The sequence below is a fragment of the Poecilia reticulata genome, linkage group LG17 (genome assembly GCF_000633615.1).
Source record: "Poecilia reticulata strain Guanapo linkage group LG17, Guppy_female_1.0+MT, whole genome shotgun sequence".
NCBI lineage: Eukaryota > Metazoa > Chordata > Actinopteri > Cyprinodontiformes > Poeciliidae > Poecilia > Poecilia reticulata.
Genome location: NC_024347.1, coordinates 22,631,647 through 22,653,302, shown reverse-complemented (window position 1 = coordinate 22,653,302; position 21,656 = coordinate 22,631,647). Strand labels below are relative to the sequence as shown.

Genomic DNA, 21,656 nt, shown 5'->3' with positions numbered 1-21,656 from the left:
GCCGTTGTCCTGCTAGAACAGGGGTTTGCAACCTGCGGCTCTGGGGCCTCAAGTGGCTCTATGCATCTTCCACCAGGGCTCTTAAAACCTGACAAAAAATGAAGCAACTGAAGTTTTCAAAAATAAACATAAAAACAAATGCATTTTAAAAGAATGTTTCAGGGGTTTTTATGTTGTTGTTGTTGTTTCATGGAATAATTTCATTTAATTTCCACAACAGAATAACATTAAAAGTACCAGTCATTTTTTAGATCTTTCTTTTTCTTATTATTGGCTGGAAATTATGTCACTATAGCAACATCCCGTAGAAAAACACAGTTATCATCTTTTATGTTTTTCTTTATTAAAACCTAAAAATAGGAATAAAATAGCCGCACTTTACAGTTACAACACAGATTTCCTTCTCTAAGCCAGTTTGTTTTTTATAGCTGGACTGAAAGTAAAAATTGCTCTTTGGGCTGTAAAGGTTGCCAGACCCTTGTGCTAGAAGATAAACCTCAGCCCCAGCTTCAAGTCTGTATCCTCCCACCTCTGGACAGATTCCCTTTCCTTTCTGGGGAAAAAAAAAAGCTTCCTCACAGCATGATGCTGCCACCACCATCCTTCACCAGTAGGATGTGCCGGCTTTCCCCTGCACAAAGCCTTTTGCATGGGTGCCAAAAACGTTCAGTTTTGGTTTCATCTGCCCCGAATACTTGCAGAGGTGGACTCTATTTATTAAGAGTCTGGTTAATAGGGTTATCAGAGAAGAGGAGGGAAAGAGGGGGGGTAGCTGAAAACAAAAAAGCATGACACACTTTTCAGATTTTTGTCAGACAGAGTTGAAAACCATGTCATTTTCCTTCCATTTCATAAATATACACTACTTTGCCTAAAATCCCCAATAATACACGTTGAGGTTTGTGGTTTTAATGTGAGACGATATTAAAAAGAATAAGCCTAAGGGGTTTGAATACTTTTGCAAGGCACTGTACACAGGCGGTTTGGACAAAGCTGGCATGTGATCTTGCCCTTTAGCGTAGCTCTAAAACACTCTACTGTAACAGGTTCTCATGCTGTATTGTTGCTTATCCCCTCTCTCCTGTCTCTTCTCCTCTCTTTCTCTTTACATACGTAACCTCTAATGTATCTGCTATCTAAAAAGTGCCCATTAATGGTAAGTTTTCCCAAGTGGCCCCTGGGTTGGGGGAAGGAGGCGGTGTTTTTTCTTTTACTCAGACAGTAAGCCGACAACCGGCTGCTTCTGACATTCTGACGTTGATTGCATGACAAGTGGACATGTTAGCATCTCACCACCAAGCCACCATTAGCTTAGCATGGACGAATTACATACATTTGCCCCATGGCAGCATCACCCCATGCATTCTCCTCCCATCTCCGTGTCCCTTCCTGGGTTCTTTCTATGATTTAGTTTTTAATTAAATGTAATATTTAGATTTCTTTTTAATATTTTCCATGGTTCAAGGGGAGTTTGGGTGGCAGGGGTTGAATCCACGTTGTGTCTTTGTGATGCTTCTGATGGTGCTTGCTGCAACATGCTCACTGTGGCCCCCACTGCACCCTCTCCTCCTCACATCTTCCTCCATGTTTTTGGACACCCTCCATCATCCGCTGGCTCCCCCCAAAAGCATTTGTGCCTCATTTCTGCCACCGACTGGAGGACAGTATGAAAGAGCTGGAACGGACTCTGGTTCTCAGTATGAGCCGCAGCCCAAACCAGCGTACTGTTCTGCCAGTAAACTGAAGTAAACCTGTTGTTTTTGCAGCATCTTCATGACAATTTTTTTTTACAAAAATCTGCTGTTTCTCACAGTTGTGGCCCAAACATGCCTTATTCTTACAGACGCCATGTTTAAAAGGGCAGCGGTGCTAGCGTCTTACCCAAAGGGCCTTATAGAGGACAGTGTTTTCCAGCTACAATAAGACAGATGGACCTGAACCTTCCCACCACATGACTCATCCTATTACTCAATGATGTTGTGTTGTTGTGACCATCCATAACAAACAGATTACTAGCCGAGAGTTGTTTGTCAATCTGGAGGGTGGTGACATAATGCTTAACAGTAAATGAGATAATGTACCATCTGTGTATGGAACATAAAGCAATCTGAAAAGTGACGAAACCTAAATCTGCTTATGTATACAGCGCCTTGCAAAAATATTCCAAGCCTTTGAACTTTCACAGCCTGTCACATTGCAACCACAAACTTCAACATTTTGTTAGGATTTTTATTTTATTTTATTTCTTTGAAGACCAACACAAAGCGGCGTTTAATTGTGAAATGGAAGGAAAACGAGACATAGTTGTTTACAAAGAAAAGTTTGAAAGTGTGCCATGCATTTGAATTATTCAGTCCCACTTTGCATTTGAGTTAAGAAACACGGTGGTGGTGGCAGCATCATGCTGTGGGAATGTGGTGGTCAGACAAGACCAGCATTGCACTTTGTGGGTGAAATGCAAAAACTGTGTGGAGGAAATGGAATATGCTTCATCTGCAACAGGGATGATGGCCAGACAATATGGGGAGCAGGATGGAAAGAACTAAAAACTTCACTAGAAATACCGTGGAACGGTTTGGACAAAGCGTAATTGAGAATTTATGGCAAAAGCTTGAATCTGAATATTCACAGTTGCTCTCCGTCCAATCTGATAGAGCTTGAGCTACTTTGCAAAAAATAATGTGTGAAAACTGCAAAACTTTAGGGTTTAACTGCAATGAAAGGTAAAACTCAGATGCATGTCACAATTTTCAGAAACAATGTTTTAAATCATGTCTCTTTTTGTTTCCATTTTACAATTATGCACTCCAAGATCCTGATAAAGTTTGTGGTTGAAACTTGACGTTGAAACGTGACGACTCAAAAAAAACGTTTTAAGTTGTATGAGGAATTTTGTACAACAGAGTATTACAGCACTACACTAAGAAAAACTTAAATACGTAAAAAACATAAACTTTACGAGAATATAGCCATAGTATTATAGAGTAAAGTCGTAATAATATGAGAATAAAGTCAATCTTATGAGAATAAAGTCATAATATTTCCAGAATAAAGTCATATTACAACAATAAAGTCATGGTATTACAAGATTAAAGTCATCATATCACAGTAACAAAGTCAAAATAGCACTACAAAGTCAACATCACTAGAATAAAGTCATAATATTATACTACAAATTTATGCTTGCATTATTTCGACTTCACTCTCGTACAACTTTATTTTCACAAGTTTATATTTTTTATTTTCTTAGTGTGGCCTTAACACTTTGTCGTACTTTTGCAAGGAACTTCATGTCTAAATTATAAGAAATCTTTTATCATTTACTGCTTCAAGCCTCATGTCACCCAGATGTAATCCACCGATGCGTGTTCAGCTCCTCTTCCTCTGTCCTCAAGTTCCTTGTCCTGTCTCTGTTTTCTTGCCCCTCGCTTCCCGGCAGACGAGAGCCAGAACATGGGCAGCGACACCAGCAGCCTGGTGCAGTCGCACACTCACTCCCTGAGGAAGCGGGAGCCGGTGGACGTGCCTTACCAGACGGGTCAGCTGCACCCGGCGATCCGCGTCGCCGACCTCCTGCAGCACATCACCCAGATGAAGTGCGCCGAGGGCTACGGCTTCAAGGAGGAGTACGAGGTAGGACGCAGCCCGGCTGCCGCCGCCGCCGCCGCCGCCGCCGCCGCCCTTCCCCATAAGACGCTGCTAACATCTCCTCAGAGGTTCTTTGGTGTTTAACAGCCTAAAACAAGGCTTCATCTGTGTCACTGCGTGCAGTCTTTTTTTCTTCTTTGTTTGTGTCTGGTTTGTAGCATGCAGCAGAACTGGTTTGTTCCCCCCTCCAGATTCACTTTTTTGATGAATTGTTAATGTGCCCCGTCGCAGTTTTTGTGTTGTGTTTTGTTTTGATGTTCCTTGCTGTTCAGAGCAATGTGGTGAGTGAGTGAGTGAGTGAGTGAGTGAGTGAGTGAGTGAGTGAGTGAGTGAGTGAGTGAGTGAGTGAGTGAGTGAGTGAGTGAGTGAGTGAGTGTGTTCTAATACTGTAGGCCACATGTGTCGTGTGTTCATTCTTGTGTTGTGATGTTCTGATGCTGTAGGCCACATGCGTCAAACTCGAGGCCCAGGGGCCAAATCTGGCCCGCCATAGATTTTTATGTGGCCTTCCAGACTCCAAAGGGACACATAAATAACACTTAAAGTGCTTAAATATTAAATTTAATTAATTTATTATTTGATTAAATATTATTTAATCAATCAAATCAAAGCAGTTTTTACCTGCATGCAGAAAAAAAAAAAAATCAGTCCCGCCAGTTTTTCACGGTTATGGAAATTCATGCAAAATCAACAGACTCCTGCATTTTTTTATTTTTTTTTTTACGGCAGTGCATAATTTTGATTTTATTGCAAATTTTCTGCTAAAATAGTCAAAAACATTGTATTTAAGTGACTATCCCCCACCTGATGGTGGCAGTATATCTTACTTCTTCTACTACTTCAGCTTAAGTTATAGTTCGTGGTCGATATGGCGACTCAGAGCTGCGCAGAGTACCCAAAAATTGTTCTCAAGTAAGAATAACACTACTTCAATGTAGTTTGACACAAATGAAAGTAAAAAGTAGCTAAGAAATTTCTCAAGTAAGAGTAAAAAAGTATTTGGTTAAAAAGTCTCCTTAAGTAGTGAGTAACTGATGAAAACATGAATCATTTAATATTTAAGAATTCCGCAATGAGACAGACCAAACTATAAAGTTAAGTGGAAATTTTGGTATTTTAAGTACCAAAATGACAATAATTCAAATAAGTCACAAAAATAACAAAATCAGGTAAAAGAAAAAAAAAATCGAAATTAGTTTCTGTCAATAAGAAAACTTATAAAACTTTAACAAAAACTGCAGGTGTGTTTCTGTGTCATGTTTGTTTTTCATTCAGTGGGTAGAAAATCGAGAAATTTTACCAAAGTAAGAGTAGAAATACTTAATAAAATTACTCAAGTAAAAGTAAAAAGTGCAGCAGAATTGAAAACACTCCTAAAAGTAAATTGTTTTTCAAAAACGTTAGTCAAGTAATTGTAATTGAGTAACTACACAACTCTGATGGCGAGAAAGAAATAGTCACTTTTCCGTTATACATGAGCGCAAATATTGCAGAATTTCTCGCAAATTTTTTATAAATCAGCAACACAAAATCAGATTTTGATAGCAAAAAAATCACAAAGACAATAGTGGAATCCTGGAGGGTCTGATCAATACAAAAAGATGTTTGATATTATTTCATTTGAAGAAATATTCATTGAATGCAAAGACAGCTACTTATTGATATTGTATCGGTTTGTTAATGGGTTTTATCGATGCATTCTGACACAATCGGCCCTCCAGAACATTCGGGATCTTTATGAAAATGAGTTTGACACCGCTGCTGTAGACTCACCTGTAGCCTCCCTCCCTCCGTCTCCACATGCTCTGTAAGGACCCCTCCTCCACCTGAAGCGGGTCTGACTGGGGCCCACTGAAGGCAGCCAAGCGCACTCTCTCGCAACACCACCTGTAATCTGACACCAAAACAAAGGATTTTGCCCCAGCAGAGCATCATTCTTGTTTTCTCTCATTAGCGTGGGAGGGTGGCGGGGCTTTGGCGGCACTCCAGCCTCCTCGCCGTCCCTCCGCACCCCCACCAGCCAGCCTTTACAAAGCGGCTTCAGGCTAAACTTTTTAAATCATCCGTCTTCGCTATCTTATCTGCATCTGTCCTGCATCACAGTGGCGTTTTTATCTGCTGTTGCGGCCTCTTCCTTCAAACTGAAATCATCATCGTCACCTTTCTCCTTCCAGATCCTCCCGTTTTTAATGACTCGCCTCACATCTTTGCTCACATTTTCAGATCATTTCGCTTGTTCGTTATTTTCTGCGGTTTTCTTATTCACACCTCCTCTGTTCCTTACTCTCCTTTCGTTTCCCACCTTGCAAGCTATATGTGGTCCAGATTCATCAGTGATTCACTTCGCTCTTCGCCCTCATGACTGGGGAAGAAAATAATAGAGCTTTGCCTCAAACACCCCCATCGCACGGATATTAAAAGATAGCCACATCAAAGAAGTGGCTGTTAAAATAAAATAACAGCGTATTAGTTTGTTTAGAACTTTTTCACTTTTTGTCACATTACAATCGTAAATTTCATTTCATTTGATTGTGATTTGACATGACAGAACAACTCAAAGTAATGCAAAGCTGTGAAGTGGAATGAAGTTTTTCAGAACTGCATCCTCTAAGAGACTTTCTTCATCATCGCGCTGCACTTTACTCAATCGATCTCACTACTAAATCAGCCAGCATCTCTTTTCCTCCTGGAGAAAAGCATCACCTCAGGATGACGCTTCCACCACCATGTTTCATTAACTAGATGAGCAACTAGGAGTGTTAGTTTCTAGGCACACATAATACAACTAAATAAAATAAACCTTTAATTAAAATTGTTTTGCACATTTTTTGTACTTCCATTTGGGTCACAACTGCTTCTAAAATACAACCCAAATGCTTCCAAAACCACCTAGATTTTTTTTTATGTCTGCTAATTGAGCTGTTTCAAAGACCTCCCAATTGTTAACTCACAATCAGCTTTACCTAGCAACCCAAGACGAGCTCCAGCATATTTGGTCAGCAGGTTTTACCGCTGTATTCACTGAACAGAGGCTGCTGAAAAGACAAGTGTTTTGCTGTTGACTTACCATCCAGAAATCACTTTGTGCGTTCTTGCTAGTTGTGCAGGAGGTTCTACTTCTGCTTTTCAAAGCCATTTTCATGTGCAAGTGTTAACGTTGAGTTGGGGGGTGTGGCCAGCAGCAGCCTACTTGGATTTAAAGTGACAGGACGCCCTAAAACGGCTCATTCTGTCTGTCTTTAGGCAGCAGCAATGTGTTTGCAGTAACTCTCTCCTTGAGCTCGTTGATCTTCATGATGCTGTTTGTTCGTTGCTTTTCTCCAACAAACCTCTGAGGCCTTCAGAGTACAGCTGAATTTACGCTGAGATTAAATTACACAGAAGTGGACTCTACTTTCTAATTTGGTGACATCTGACGGTGACTGCCGATACCAGACTTTATTTTTTATGAAAACCATGATTCATTTCTCTTCCACTTCACAATTATGTTTATTTTGAGATGTTTTTTCAGAAAAAAAAAAGCCTGTTTGGGTGCTTTAAATGTGCGATGGAGCTCATTCTCACTCGGCCAGGCGAACCCATTGTGAATGTTGTGTCCCTCTGCTGTCTCCTCTATCTCCGTCTCTCTTGAGGTTAATGCCCTTTTTAATCATTCATTTCTGATGATGAGATAGGAGCCTACAGTGCACCTCTAAACCTGTTGACTTACACTGTGCTATATCTCTCTCTGACCCATGCTTCTTGTTATTCTGTACGTTAACTTTGGATCAGATAAACGAGGTAAGCCAATACTTTTGGTTACTTGTGAGTTTTGTATTTTTTCAGTTTTTGTTTTTTTTTTGTTCATTTTCAGAAAATGATAAAAAGAAAGCTAACAGATCAGTAGTAGTTGTGGGCCACTTTTAAGATCCTGTGAGAGTAAATGGCACACGTTGCTGATTTAATCTGAAAAGGGCATTTACCAACAGATGTTTTGTGAAGTTACAAAGTGTTTAACAGTGTCCAGAAGCAGCTACTATCACTGCGAAATGATTTATTAGATTACAGAAACAAATGAACGAAAGGCAGTCAGCAAGCTGCAAATTGCTATTTCTACTCTGGACTATAAAGCAAAGAAAAGCGACGCTGTAAAACACTTTCATACTTTGTAAAAGCTTTTCCAAGGCAGATCGGAAGTGAGCTATAACAAAGTATGTGCATGTGTGAATTGTCCTGCACGTTGCTGCACAGTTTGAGAGAAGAAAACAAGCTTCTGATTCATCAACACCACCATGCTGCCATTGTCTTGCACTTGTTATCAGCTTGTTTCATCAGAGCAAACATTTTTGCGTCATCTACATGGCTGTGAAAGTCCTGACGGTGGGTTCTGGTCAATTTGGTCCCTCTGCCAATTCATCCCTCTATTTTTTCCCTTCATCTACCTCCATTTGGTACAAATATGAACTTAACTATTGCTCACCTGCTTATTTCTCTTCTTAATCAATGATATTGATGAAATATGGAGAAAAATACGTTCTTTAACTGAAAGAAGCCGTTTTTGCCAAACATTTTGTTTCTGTATTGCACCATATTTCTGCATAAAGCCTTATTGTAGGGCGACCTGCCACAAAAGTAAGGCATATTTTTAAGCATTTTCACAATTCACTTTATTTTCCACCAAAAAATGTTATTATTTATATATATAAATTGAACACATTCCTTTTAAATAAAATGTTTTAATTAAAAATAGAGTGGACTGTTGATATTCACGGGTCACAACTGGCCCTGCAGCAGCTAAAATCCACAAATACTTGAGGCCCCGTCTAAAAACACTTAAAACTGCTTATTTTAATTGTTCAAACACCAAATATACATTAAAACTCATTACAGCGGAAACCCTTTTCACATCTATACTAGTCTTCCTTATCTCCAATTCTGGGTTGCAGCCAATCAGCACCTAGGAACATAAATGCCACTTCTGGATTGGCTGCTTTGCTAACGCCAGCCAGTAGCGTGTCAAGTGGAATTGAACCAAGATATTTTTAGCTTCCCAAGCTGCTTTTTCTCTCCGATATCTTAGATACGTACTAAGAAAAAATCCAAAGGCACACAGATTCATGTTGTACGGAAAAATGTTGACTCTCCAAATACTGAAGCACAAACAGACGGAGGTTCACTGAACCACATTTCTTTACAATAGACTCTGAACAGGTTATGAAACTAATCTTCCTTTTCGTATAAAAAAATGTAAAAGTACAAAATGTATATTTTTACATTTAACCCAGAGCGTCCCAACAATTCTGTCTGAATGTGTTCCCTTTTCTAAACCAGTGAGTGATTTATTATTGCAAAGACAAGTCGCCAAACTAGCCTGCTTCAGCAATTTCTACACCTCTTCTTCAGTTTTACCCTTACCATGCTGTATGTCAAGAACTCTGCTTTACAGGGACTGCAGGGAATGTGGTCTGCCTTTAACTTACGGTTAAGTGGTTCAGAAAAAGTAACAGCACAGGAGGCAAACTGTTCTGGGACTGCAGATCAGAAGTTAGCCTGTAATTAAAAACATGCTAAGTTGGATCTCTGCCAGTGGGAATAAATTCAGCATAATGGAGGAAATAGCTACCTGCAGGTGCAGTGAAGCAAAGTACAGCAAAAACCGCATCTCTTTTTTACTTCGAGGGTGAATTTCAGGAGCGTTAGTCCCACGTTTAAGCTGTCGTCGCTTTGAGTATTAAATTAAGAATCCAGATCGCATGCAAGGCCTTAAAAAGTTCAATTTTTTATATTTTCTTATGATATGAGGACAAAATACAATGTATGACTGGATAAAACAAAATAGCTCATGATTATGAAGTGGCAGCAAAAACATTAATGGTTGAAAAAATGTAATTAAATAACAAAAGTGGGTTTGTATTGACTGTATTTCAACTTCAGAAGACGCCTAATGAACAACTAGCATCCATCCACTAGAGAAAGAAGGCTCTCTGGTGAGATGAAACTAAAATGAACCGTTTTGAACAACATGCAAAACAAAATGTGAGGTGAACACACCCATTCTTCTCTATGAAACATGCTGGTGGTGGCAGCATCATGCTGCCAGGGAAACCACTTCCAGTTGACTTAAGATAAATTCCAGAAAACCTGTTAGAAGCTGCAAAACACTTGAGCCTACGTTGGAAGTTAACCTTCTCATTACAACATCAATCCCAAACTTACATTATAGATCACTCACACTGGCCTAGTCAAAGTTCAGGCATTAATAGTCTGTGGCTAGGTTAGAAATTTGATTGATGTTGAATGTATTTTGCAGCTAAATGTTGTTCCGCAAAGTATTGAGATGCGGGGTACAAAATGCATGCCACACTTTTCAGATTGTACAAGGTTTTTTTGCACTTTACAGTCAACTTCTACTTACTATCCCAGTAAGAACATTTTATTCCCAGTAATGTGACGAAATGTGAGAAGGTTTTCGGGGTGCAGATCCTTGTGCGGTGTGCTTTTTTACAGCCATTTGCTTTGAGGATGATTTGTTTTTAAATTTGAAGAGCGAAACCCGCATCCTTCAGAGGGACACTGAATCTGATCAGGACCTGAGCGCAGCGGGCCAATCCATCTCTGAGACGTGCGTCCATCCGCACCTGAAGGATGGGGCATATTTTTAGCATATTAAAGCTGCTTCTCGGTGAAATCGCTAATCTCTAGGACTCCGTGCAGAAATATGTCCTTGTGTGGTGTCTGCGGGGCCTTTTTACGCTAGACAAACAGCCTGCGGCCTGCCACAGCACTTAGATGAATGGAACCATCATGTCCTGGATGACTGATGATTGAGAGCGTCGCTTCCCTCTTCCACACTAAAAGGAGCTCTCAAATCGCCTCTTTAACCTCCCTGTATTCGTTCTTGAATCTTTATTTTCCAGATGCACCTGTAATGAATTGTCTGCCTTTTCAAATGCGCATTAGCCTACTAGCTAAAAGGACAGAGGAGTCACAGGTTTTGGTCCAGCTCAGTCTGCTTGGAGCCAACCTCAGCCTCCCCCTCACCCCCGTTTTCCCTCCTGAGCATCAGTGACCTGGCATTGGGAGATGTATTTTCATAATTTGGCTTAATTGCGCCTGGTGTTCCATCAGAATGGAAATCTCCCCAGCAAGAGACGGTAAATATTTCATGAGGGTAAACTGAGCGGAGCGTTTTTTTTTTTATCTTGGGACGATGAGCTGGCTTTATTTTCCCCCGCCATGAGCTGATTGAGTTCCTCGGAGGAGGCAGACAGGCAGCCTCTGCGGTCGCCTCGTCTGGGAGGGGTTTGAGGGTGACACCCGCTGCCTCTGACTCTAATGGGGATCGCTTTTTGACACTCCGCCCTGGGAACCTCCACCCTCGCTGTGTTTCATGTCTGATACTAATGTGAATGTCTCTCTGTGTTGCCATATACTGTTTTTATTTGTTGAATACTGCATTTTGTAGTCTGGTTATCATGCACTGCAAAAACAAGTTTGTTTGTTTCTTCTTTTTGTCTGGTTTCTACTGCAAATACACTTGAAATGAAACTAAACTAACTTCTAAGTAGCTTTTCAGCAAGATAATATGAGCTTTTTTAAGTTAAGTCCTTAATTTTGTTGAAAAAGTACTAATTATAACTGAAATAATCTGCCACTTGAACAAGACATTTATATCATATTAAAAGTAGAAAAATACAAGTAGATAAATAACATTTAACTATAAATAAATAAAAAAAGAAACTGCCAGTGGAACATTGGCAGTTTCTCTTATAATATGCAATAATACGCAATTTTTTATATAAAATTTCCCCCATATTATGAGTTATATTAAAAATGCCATATGTTACGACTGGCTCAGGGTCGTAACAAAAAACATGAAACCATACCATGGTTAAAGTGGAATAAAGTAAATGTTTATTAACAAAAAACAACTATMAAAACAAAAGAAACTCAAAAGTGCAAAAGACGGGGAGCTGGAGCCTGGCAACTACCATTGCCTCTGCAGAATGGACGCTGAGGGCCACAGGCGTCAAGCCACAGGCGACAAACCACCAACGACCAGTGACCAACGACCAGCTACGAGCCACCCAGCGCCGCTGAAAGACGGAGACAGCCAGCTTYAAGTATCCTGCACTCCAATCACCCGATCAGGCACACCTGCAAATGGGAGGAGCACAAAGAGGGACAACAAGACCAGCCTACAAGGCCCAGGGCCGTCACACATATTATAACTTATTTTAAGTTCTGTTACAGTTGAAATAGTTTGTGTGGTTAGGTTTTTTTTTTTTTTCATAATTTTGTAAATTGAAGGCGTTGATTTGAATTTTGTGTTTAATTTAATCTTGCTTGTGTCTTAATACATTTGTCTTTTTAGGAATGTTTGTAAAGGATTCCTGCAGTAATGTCTGATTTAGACCCCAGGAAGAATAATCCCTAATAATGGACTAATGGGGATTCTTAAATAAACAAACAAATTATTCATTTATAACTATTATTTCATCTATATTAGGGATCTATTGGCTTTAAACAAGCTCCTATATTGGGCTGAAAAGTCACTTGTAAGTTAATTTTGTCTTATTTCCTCAGCTTTTTGCATTAATTCAGACAAAAATACTAGGTAAAATGTATTGTTTTTGTGGTGAGTAGAGCGGTTTCACATGACACCACGTCTCATCTCCCTTTCTTTCTTTTTTTTTTCTTTTCAGAGCTTTTTTGAAGGACAGTCGGCACCATGGGACTCCGCCAAGAAGGATGAGAACCGCATGAAGAACCGATATGGGAATATCATTGCATGTGTGTATAAAGCACCTCGACACTCCTCATGAACCCCCCCAACATTCATCTGTCTAATTTATTGGCTAAGCTCGTGACTGGATGGGTCTAAGCTGCTCAAACAGAGTTTTTATTACCATCCAACGAGAGCAGCTCTGACCTTTTCATTCTGCTTTTATATTCATCCCGTTGTGTCTTTTCAGTTATGACGAATAGGCTGAGCAGGATGGGATGTGACATAATAAGTAGCTTTGGCTTGTTTTGTGAAGGGAATGCAGAACTGCTCCCAAATTATTCCTAATATCTGTTCCCTGTGGTGGAAAAATGTGAATCCAGACTGATTGGGGAACACAGTTTGGAAGATGATTTACTTATATTTAAAGCTTTAGATCAGGGGCGTCAAACTCATTTTCATTTTGGGTCATATCAAATATCTGAATGTTCTTAAAGGGCCGGTTGCTTTATATTAAATTTCAAGCTAGCAGTTTGCGGAATTAGCATTTGATTTAGAGAAATCTGACTTTGTTTCTTGTAAAAAGGTTTGAATCGAACAAAGAAGGAAAACTAAAACTATTTCTGTGCCGTCAGATGGGCTTGAATGCACAAGTATTTACCCATTTTGCTGACATTATGCTAACATAAGCTGTACGCGTGGATAAGTGCAACAACTGGATGTCCGTGAGCTTATTTGTATTGCTTTATCTCCCTCTATCATTTCTGTCTCTCCAGGGAAAACGATGTGCAAATAACCTTAAAATAAATTCATCTTTTATTGAAAAGAACTGATGTCAACACTATTTTATTTATTTATTTATTTATTTTTGCTTAAATGCAGTTTTTAAGTAAACTTGTATAACTGGGAGTGAAAATCCCACATAAATCATCATCCCCAAACACACAGACATAACTAATAAAGGCTCCAAATTAAACTTGTTTTTTAACATGTGCTCAACAAGTAAGTTTTATTCCATTAAACATGACCTCCTGTTTCAGTAGACTTGGAAGTAACCAAATAAGCATTCTCCTAGAACAACTTTCACAGTTTTTCACAATTTAAATAAATAAACTTTTCAAGAAATAACTGAAGTCTATTGGGTCAAAACGAATATTTTGCTTAGAAAAAACTGCAAAAATGATGCCACCCACAAAGCACCAGTTACTGGAAGAGAATTTGTTTTCCTGAACTGTCTGTCTGATTGTTCTTGGATTTCTACAGATATAGTTGAAAAGCTTTTGAAATTCTTCACTTTGAAAACCTTTTTCTTGTCCAAAATGTGGTCATCTAACTCCAGTAAATAACATTTACTAGCATGATGTTATTGATGTAGAAGCATGTTAAAAAAAAAGAAATACATCTTGTATTGTGACGATGTGTCCTATAGGTGGAGAAGGCGTTAACGTTTCAGAGTTAGCTGAGCCAAACGGTGATCTGAGATGGGATTTCAACTTGTCTATAAAAATATATCTCTACAGTTCACTAGAATACTTGACTACAATTGAAAGTAAACTTTTATGCAGTTGTTTAAATTATATGATAAAATGATTTCTTTAGGGGTAGGAAGGGATGAACTGGTCTGTAGCCTAAAAGATGCTAATAATAAGGCTACATTCACACAGCAGGCCTTCATGCTCAATATGGATTATTTGTGAAATGTAATTATTTTTTGTGTTTGTTTTTTGTTGTTTCTTAGTGTGGTCGTTCACATTTCAGAATATTTTGGATTTTATGTGATCTGCTGTGTGAACTGCAATCAGCCTAAAAGTGTCCTGCATGCGCAGTACAGGACGCGGTAACGTGGCAGGTAGTGAGCGTGCTCAGTGTTTGAGGAAGTAAACATGAACGGTAACGGTGGAGCATATCTTCTGATTTAAAGTTGTCGTTCAGCACATTAACAACTTAATCTACCTGATCTTTCGCCGTGGTTGTTATTTTCCTTCCTGTTTCCGTATTTCAGGATGCAGAATAGTGACGTTTGTTGAGTATCAGTGACGTAGAGGTCAGATGATTTCAACCTGGACATGCAGACTCGGGTCGCGTTTGAAAACATCAGACACATGTCGGATTTTGGACATATCCAACTGGTCTGAGTCCCATTTGTAAAAATCTGATCTCTGTTGTTCAGATTGTACAAAAAGTTGTATAAAGGCATAAAAATCTGATTTGGGTCACTTTGGGCTGCAGTGTGAACGCAGCCTAAGTTTGTTGGGTGTCCTCCATTAGCTGGCGTCCATCTCTGTCCCTGGTTTCATACCTCCAAAACCCACCTTTTAATTTTTCTCTGCATTCTTTATTTCCAGCTGTCCCCTCCCGTCTCGTCTCTCGCTGGCCTCGTTAATATGATTAATTCAACTCTGGTTTCTTCCTCTCTGCCTCTCTTCCAGATGATCACTCCCGTGTCAGGCTGCAGGCCCCGGAGGGGGAACAGAGCTCCGATTACATTAATGCAAATTACGTTGATGTAAGTACACACACCAGCCAGCGCCACCAACTCAAAGGTCACTGCGCTTCCTCTCGGGGAGAGAGAGGGCGCTGGTGCCACCGTCTCAGGGGGSCCTGAGGGRTGGGGGCGGCACTGACTGCTTGTCCATCACACACACAAACACCCAAACACACTCAGGCACGTTGCCTTAACTTTAGAGGCCCAGCTGTATCATTCTGTACATCGGATACATTCAGAGGAGTGGAGATCAGAGGCTTGCAGTGCTGGGAGAGAGAAAAAGGCAAACCAGCCCAGAGGGGAAACCGAGGTTCTGGTTTTCGACTTTGCTTTGAACTGTAAGCTGACATGTGGAGCCCAAAAAGGCCTCATGGATAATTACTTTACATGTTTACYAGGAATACAAATGAACTGACTTCCACTGCACTGAATATCAGAAAGACATAACTGATTAGGAGGTTCTTATGGAAACTGTGACCTTGCTTGATACGTCGTCAAATCCCGTCACTTTTGGTGACTCAAAGAGCAAAATAGATAAATACTCCTGATGTCTGCTAGGATGTCGTGTGTTACTTTAATTTTATTTTATTTTATGGAAACTTGGCTTGTGGTCATGCAAATGCAGAAACAATTTGGCCAAGTTGTGTATTTTTGGGTGAATCTGAATTTTTCATGATTTCTTTCTTTTTTATCGGCTCTCAATGTTAATCAACATTGAAAAGAGTCTCAATGTTTATTAAATTAAATACACATTTTTTAAATGCTTTTATTGATTGATTGATTTCTACTTTTAATTTTGTTTTCAGTCCCTAGTGTTTAAATGTTTAAATGTCTTTAATAATTAATTTTTTATTATTTGACACAAGGTACATTTTTTACACTCTGATTTCATTTTTGCATATAGGTTGGAAAAAMACGACATTTTGTTGTTTGTTTTGGTAAATTGAATAAAGTTTGTGGAAATTAGCAGAAAATAGACTTAAACAGAAATGTTGGAGGAAAAAAAACACAGATATATRATATTTGAATCAATGTTGACATTTTTCCCATATTGCGAGTTAAAATGTCGTGTTCCATTGATTATCTCACTTATAACTAATACTTTTTCATCAATATAAAGGACTTAAAACAAGCTCCTAAATCAAGATAAAAAAGTCATGTTACTTTTGGCTTATTTCAAGATGTTTACTCTAGAAACTAGAGCAAAAATATTTGATAATAAATCAGAAATATGGTGTGACAGAGAAGCAAAAACAAACATTTTTTATCTTTATCTATTCTTAGACATTTAGCAACTCAATTGCACTTCCAAATAAACTAAATGTAACTAATGATGTGTACAATAGTTGTAAAAAAAAAAACCTGACAGTAAGTAAAAGTCAGTAAGTAAGTAAAAGTCATTAAGAAGTGATGCAAGCCACAGCTTCCACTAAAAACAGGTCTAACTCACTTAACTCCCACAATATGGACTCTCCCGATCCGACCTGATTTGCTGTTAATAGCAGTGTTAGTTGCAGGGTGTGACCAATCACAGCAGCTCACTGAAGCTTCCCGCTCCATGTGTAATGGGCCGCGTCTCTAAGTGGTTATCTGCTCAGGAGAGAGAGAGAGCGCTCTCGGCCAGTCTCCTCTATAATGCGGTAATTTGTAATCTCTTGTTACTCCCTCAAACATAAATTCATAATGCAAGGTGTGCCACGGCAAAATGCAGAAGGCCTAAATTATTTACCTTTCCTGCTATTCGCTTTATGGCCCATTATGCTGCAGAGAAGACGTACACAGTGGAGCGCCCCATTACGAAATAAGAATATACGCATTTTAAAGCGGGTCCTGATTGAAAAGGATTTCTACCGCTATGCCAGCTTCATTGGGAAAGTACTTAGTAGAAATATGGACAGATGGGTAATGATGTTTTTGCTCTTCAGAAAGCTTTTTAACCCATCTAGAAGCTTCTTCTGCCAATAAACTCTTATGTGCAGAACATTTGCCTCACTGTTTGTTGTTGTACTCTGGTATTCTTCTGATTATTTGGAGTCATGTACGAGTAAGCTGAGTGGGTGTGTTTCGTTTCTGTGCAATTGATGCAGTATTTTCATAAACATTTAGGAGGCAATGAAACAGTGCAATGATCTGTTGCCTGTAGAGTTATGTTATGTACACACAATCGAGGCCTGTGAACAGATTGTATCGTTTGTAGAAGCGATGCAGAGCAGGAGTAAATCATATTCACCAGACTGTTGGGCAAGAACACAGATTCAGTCTGTTCACAAAACCCATGTCATTTCAAAACTAATTGTCTTTTTTCAAATTTGAGCACAAAAATTTGATTTGGCTTCTTATTATTTTCAAATCTACAATTACTCTCCTCCTGATTTAAATGCTGAAAAAATTCTCCATTTGTTTTGCCTAGCATGTCTGTTTTAGCATGTTACTTTTTTGACTAGTTAAATGCAAAACAAGCTTATATATTTAACTCAAGGTAATTTAATGGTTTCAAAGAAGCATTGTTAAGGGAAATCACAGTAAAAAATAAAAATTACAGGAAAAAATTATTGTTCAAATGTGTTTGTTTGAAATAAGCATGATTCACAAAAATGTTTTCAGTCCTGATTCTTCTTAAACCAAGTACATATGTAGAAACACAATGTGAAGTAGTCTCTGACCTGATAGTTCATTCCTGAAATGCACTTAGGCTCAAGACCATTTAAATTTAGATTTTTAGATGAAGTATTTTACAAACTGGGAAGTGATTGTGTTGTTGGTCAGGACTCTGGCAGCAGCATTTTGGATGAGCTGCAGCTCAGAAACCAGAGAAGACGGAAATACAAGCTGATGGAAATACAAGCATAACTAAACATACAAGCATATTTTCTGTCTCTTCCTGTGATAGGATTGGCACTCAGAAGTAAAAATGTTAGTAATGTGTAGTAATGTTAAAATTAAAATTATGGTCCGGCAAAAAGACTTCATGTTCCGTATTTTGAACACTTAACTTCTGATTCTTAACATTATCCTAAGTTTACAGTGAAAGACCAAGATGACTCGCATCATGATTTACACAAACCTGAAAAGAAATCTCATCCTATTGCCATTTAAAGAGACATTTTGCATGTTTACCTGCATGTCCTGAAGACGTACTTGTGTTTTGCTAATAGGCTTACGGAAAGGCTCGGGCGTGTCCGTCGAAAGCTTCTCTCACCTGAACGAATGTCAAGGCCGCTCCTTTCTCTCTCTGTCTTCCCCCGTCTAATCCAACAGTGTACTGGGCCTCCGCTTTACTCAAGCGAACACACATGAAAGCCCAAACAAATCTCCTCCGTAGTCCAGAGATAAGGAAGTCATTAAAAATGGAGGAGAGCTGAATAGCTGAAGGAGCCCTGTGGATGAGAGGCAGAATGAGGAAAATATCCTTTGTGTCTTTCTCCCGTCGTTGGAGGAGCGTTAATCACAGTCCACGTTAAATTGAATATGAGAGAGATAAGCAAAGCAGCAGGGGTGGCTGGGAGAGGGGAGGGGGTGGAGGTGCAGGGGAGCACAATCGAAAGGAGGCTGGGTGCAGGAAGAGCCTTTAAGTCCTAATGTTTTGTTTCCTGGCTCATATCTCTGAGGAGAAGACAATGAATTGGACAAATAAAACTTGAAGGGATTAAAGTAATCCCTTAGACTGGGGGCCTTATTGTGAAGATCAGCGCTGTTAGTTTGTATCTTGGGGATTATCAACGCTTCTGATGCTTAGTCCAGAGGTGCGCTGCATGTAGAGTGTGACAGAGAATCCTTTTTTGGATCATCTTTCAAGAAGCATTTTGGTTCTGCCAAAATAAAGAACTGCACACCTGTACAGACACGTTGCATGTTATTGTTTACATCAGGAAATGTTGCACATGGTCACAGCGGCGGAAGCTTTTTTTTTAACTGAACCAAGACGCACCAAATTCCGCATTTTCAGACTATCTTAAAATGCCCCCATTTTGTGTCCAGTCTGTCACAAAACGTCCGCATGTGCATTTTTTCAACTACAGTTGCATTCAGTTTCCGGCAAGTAACTGAATTGTTCACCTGGAACAATATTTACCTGAATGTAAATATCGCTGGTGCTGAAAATGAGCTAACATCCAAATCCAGCTGCAGGAGCATTCAGCCAGTCCAAAATGCTGCCAGCATATGAAATGACAACACACCAGCACTGCTGATACTCGCTCTAACCAGACGACATTTCCCAAAAGCTACACTGTTATGTTGCCTTCAAGTGCATCTCGTAATGTGGATTGTCTAAATATTAGAACAACTCCAAAGTGAATTAAAGTTTTACTTTCCTCAAATGTCTGTAAATTGTTGTTAGAAAATTTCCTAAACAACATTTGCAATTTTCAAGTGGCTTTAATATCAAAACTGTTATCTGTAAATGGCAAAAGTGAATGGAAAAGCAGAGAAAAAAAAGCAAAGAAAAATATTCCAGAACCTGAGGAACTTTGGCTCAGCACCGTTCTAAAAGATCAAGAGAAAGCTCGGCTGCTGAAGGCCAAATCTAAAGAATGAGTGCAGTTCTTATTCTTGCATAAATTGAACACATTAAAAATAAAAACAGCTGCTATGAGGATTTCTTGCTCTGCTTTTTAATGCTGCTTTTGTGAAAAGAGCCAAAAAGGTTCACCCTCCACTAAAGCTCCACTCGATGTATATCAAAGACAATATGTCTTCTAGTGCAAATAACCTCACAGCAGCTGGTGTTTTTACAACCAGGAGCCACGTTAAGTGACTCATATTCTCATTGCGTACTTTTCTTCTTCCTCTCTCCTTTTCCAGGGCTACCACAGGCCGAATCACTACATCGCCACTCAGGGTAAGAGCAAAACTTTCAAAAAGAAAAAAAAAAAAAAAAAATGATGATTTGCTTTGAACTGGAATGTGTGGGTGGTGGAAATTTCCGGCTGTCTGTTGCTTCGGGTTTGTGCAGGTGTTCGCAAACATCTCTCTGAACATCCCAATTGTTGTTTACATGCGCWGCTGCAAACTGCTCTTTGATGCTCAGTCAGGTGTGTGTTTGTGCAAATGTGCCGCTGCTCCTTGCCGTACACAGACATGCCAGACACGCCTGCTAGCGAGCAGAGCGGCACGCTTCCTCCTCCCTCTGTCTCTTTTCCTCTCTGCTTCCATCGGCGCTGAGGGAGCGATTAATCAGCCAGTCTGGGAGCAYGCTGGATGAATAAATAAATGGATTAGCTGACATGTACAGGCACATTTTGTCACTGTGCTAATCTGGCCGGCAGATTTTACGGAGAACGGAGCTCTTCCAGTGACCTGAGAGGTTAAATTTGATTGATKGTTAATTGTTATGAATTTTGCATTGAGAACCTCACTCCCACTCAACAGTGCTGCTTCATGTACAGGGATTTTCAGAAAAAATATAAAACAAAAAAGAAAAATCAGTGAAGAGGAAAAGCAGGTTTTTTTTTGCAAAGAGGCCTTAATGGATTCGCAGTCTGCTTTAGCGGAGCTGGGAGTTGCATAATTACCTGCTTATTAGTGCATTGCCTCCCTTCCTCAGCATCTCAATTAAAACAACTCTCGGTTTGCTCTTACTTCAAAAAGACACGGCATACCAATCAGGCTGCTCGGCCACTCTGTCTGCACCTGCTACGCCTCGCATTGACCGCCGAGTCAAGCACTCAAAACAAAGCCCTCTGTCAAGTGCCGGCTCTCCGCTGCAGGCCTCCCGTTTAACAAGCGCGCTCGGCTCTKTAAGAATTTTCTGTCGGATTATTGACTTCCATAAGTGTCCTGTATCCATTAGGAGCCCTCCATGCTTCATTTTTTAAATATGCGCCAGGGGATCAACAGTCAAAGATATTTTCCAAACAGAAGGAAGAAAAGCTCGAGAAGACTAAGGTGTTTCCCTTAAAGATAATTGGCCCGTTGTTTTTCTCATTGAGCTTACATAATGAGTTCTCAATTTCCATCACAACCGTGATACGGCGTTGCACTAATTTCAGCCATCTACAGTGGCGTCCAAAAGTATTCATACACTTTTGGACGGCACTKTAGATGGCGTCTCCTTTTGAATTTTGTCACGTGATTACCATAAGGTTTAGTGGAACTTACTGGGATTTTATGCTATATAGACTAACATAGGGCAATGCAATGTAAAATGTTTTTAAAGCTTTGCAAAAGAACCCCAGCTTAGTCAGATTGGTCTGTCAGTGTCAGTGGAAAGAAATTCCCAAATGTTACTACAGATTCTTAGTTCGAGTTAGGTTTGTACTTGGACTGTTCCATTTTATTATAGTTTAGATCTTAGTGGCTGTCTGCCTGCTGTTGTCCCAGAAGTTGGCGCTCCGATCTGAAAATGACTTCACTCCAGACATACAGCGCTGTAGAGGCAAACAATGAGGTAGTTATTGAGATATTTGCTGGGATATTTTACAGCATTGTGTTTCACTGGTTCAAAAAGAAACAAACTTTACGTACCTAATAAGCTTAGTTTGCAGTTTACATCAGCGGCTTCCTACACAGTCTGCCTCTGCAGCGATATTGGATACTGAACTCAGATGAAAGAAGAAGCCATGGAAGGATCAACGAAACGCTCACAGAGGGAAACGGACCCATCTTTCTGCAGACGGATTCCTTCACGGACGACTTCATGACTTTGCCATTTCCATCCAGGAGTTTTTAGCCACTTGACAGCCTTTGAAGGTATTTCATGAAGAATGGTACGAATTCACGTAATTTCTCATCTTGTCCAATAAGTGACGTCAAAAGTCTTCATGTCAGCTGCAGGTACAAAATCCAGATACTGGAAGCAGACTGGTTGAAGAGAAATAT

General features: G+C 39.7%; 1 protein-coding gene across 8 annotated transcripts in view; it reads left to right on the top strand.

Moving 5' to 3' along the window:
* The window catches only part of LOC103479737 (protein tyrosine phosphatase receptor type M), a 199,910-nt gene that overhangs the window by 149,541 nt on the left and 28,713 nt on the right, over positions 1-21,656 (top strand). For 3 of the 8 annotated variants that reach the window (XM_008434350.2, XM_008434348.2, XM_008434354.2), the window contains 6 exons: positions 1,145-1,156; positions 3,440-3,633; positions 7,420-7,428; positions 12,333-12,420; positions 14,782-14,858; positions 19,641-19,677. In XM_008434350.2, the coding sequence (XP_008432572.1) occupies positions 1,145-1,156; positions 3,440-3,633; positions 7,420-7,428; positions 12,333-12,420; positions 14,782-14,858; positions 19,641-19,677 (417 nt within the window). The remainder of the gene's footprint in view (positions 1-1,144; positions 1,157-3,439; positions 3,634-7,419; positions 7,429-12,332; positions 12,421-14,781; positions 14,859-19,640; positions 19,678-21,656) is intronic. The other 5 variants (XM_008434356.2, XM_008434351.2, XM_008434355.2 and 2 more) reach the window with 3 other exon arrangements.